Below are 1,718 nucleotides of genomic sequence, written 5' to 3' on the forward strand. Positions count from 1 at the left end.
AAAAACACAGTCATACAACCAAGATGGAAATGCTTGATAGTAGTCCGATAGCAAACGGTCCAAAATAACCTTTGGTAAACGTTTCCAAAGGGACAAAGGCTATGTGAAGCGTTAACTGTTACGCGTTTAATTTGAGACTTTGAGACTGCAAAAGCCGTCACTCAATTTATACAGTAGATAAATTGACGAGAAGTTTTACGTCGGTTGGGCAGATCCATTATGAACTTACGAATTTAATAGCTAACTAAGAAACCTATCTTAAACTAAAAAACCAATTTTAAACTTCTGACTGTGTTTGGTGATAGGCGATCGTAAAAAATGAAGAAAAAACTATTTGTTTTTGAAAGTTTTCACTTTGATCATCAAATCTACCATAGAGAAAAAAATCACAGAAATATTTCGTTTTGTTAAGGTACTATTTCAAAGGCCCACGATTGCAATCGTGTACGATCTTCCCTATATATTTTTTATATGTAGAAGGCGAAAATGTAATACAGAAAAGTTGGGCGGAAAAATGTCGATGAATTAATCCTGAATAAATACATTTAAATATCATTCATAATCACAAATATCCATCATATTTCATACGACAGATTCTTAAAGATAAATTGGATTTTTTTGAAATATTTGAAATAATCTAAGCGTGATATTCCCCTAGCAAACTTTCAAACATGAATAAAGCTATTTGAAAATAACCTAATTTCTCCAGGCCACGAAAAATCAAACGGAACTCGTGAGAAAAAACCCTTGAATTAAAAACGTGGCCGAACACTCGCGACACACAGACAAGCATTCAATTCTATATGAACTGTTTGTTGTGATCAGCTGGTCAAACATGTGAAGGAAATGGAAAAAAAACTGTAAGACACAAAATACATTTTATAATGTTCAAGGGGTTTCAAGAGGTTTTCTCCGCCAAATTGTCCTCTGTACATATAAAAAAAATACACTTATGGCAAATAAAGATAAAGAGATAAAGATGTTTATTCGACGAACGATAAAACAATCTCAATGGTTAATAATTCTTATTAACATCATTAGCCTGATCATGATGATTCAGATTCAACCGATGAGAAAATATCAATTTAAAGTTTGTTCCATTTACGATTAAGGAGTTGAGCAGTTGCAATCGTACAAAAGAGACATTCGCGAATCTAGGCCTGTGTATATGAGTTCGTAGTCCATAAGGAATTAACAAATTATTTACAGACATGAGCAATTCAGCGTACAACAACACTGGTTTCGTCGGTGATAATGGGAAAGGGTTCGTGATTGACCTTATTTTATTTAAATTTTTTCCTCTTTTAATCGTTTTCTTTTCGTTTAATCATTTCTTATGTTCGGCAGTGGGAAGGAGTCGCATGAAAAATCCAGATCGGTGGAATTATCGATAAAATCCACGAATGGCTTTCAAGCGTCTGATGATTATGAACCATATGCACATCGAGACGTCCAACATCCGCTGACGTAACATTCTTTCCACATTCTTATGTTTTACAGCTCTGCATTTTGATATGTTTTTCGAATATTCATTTTTGTTTTCATATTCTTCTTGATACAGAAATATGGAAACCACAGTGCATTTATTGAAGTGTGCATTGGGAACTGGTATCTTTGCAATGCCAAATGCTTTCAATCATGCCGGATATGTCGTTGGATTTATTGGAACCGTTATACTAGGCTCAATTGCCACGTATTGTGTCCATATACTTGTCAAT

At 34.1% G+C, this 1,718-nt stretch overlaps 1 protein-coding gene across 1 annotated transcript; it reads left to right on the top strand.

Annotated features, from left to right (window-relative positions):
• Positions 1–509: 509 nt before the first annotated feature.
• Positions 510–1,712, top strand: LOC129579691 (proton-coupled amino acid transporter-like protein CG1139; the record flags this gene model as incomplete). The annotated part of the gene is made up of 3 exons (XM_055469859.1): positions 510–1,264; positions 1,348–1,467; positions 1,562–1,712. Coding segments are annotated over exons 1-3 (324 nt in total), but the record flags the coding sequence as incomplete, so codon positions are not given.
• Between the last annotated feature and the right edge of the window lie 6 nt (positions 1,713–1,718).

The sequence above is a fragment of the Sitodiplosis mosellana genome, unplaced genomic scaffold, assembly GCF_009176505.1.
Source record: "Sitodiplosis mosellana isolate CC-2019 unplaced genomic scaffold, AAFC_SMos_1.0 Smas_scaffold_6420, whole genome shotgun sequence".
NCBI lineage: Eukaryota > Metazoa > Arthropoda > Insecta > Diptera > Cecidomyiidae > Sitodiplosis > Sitodiplosis mosellana.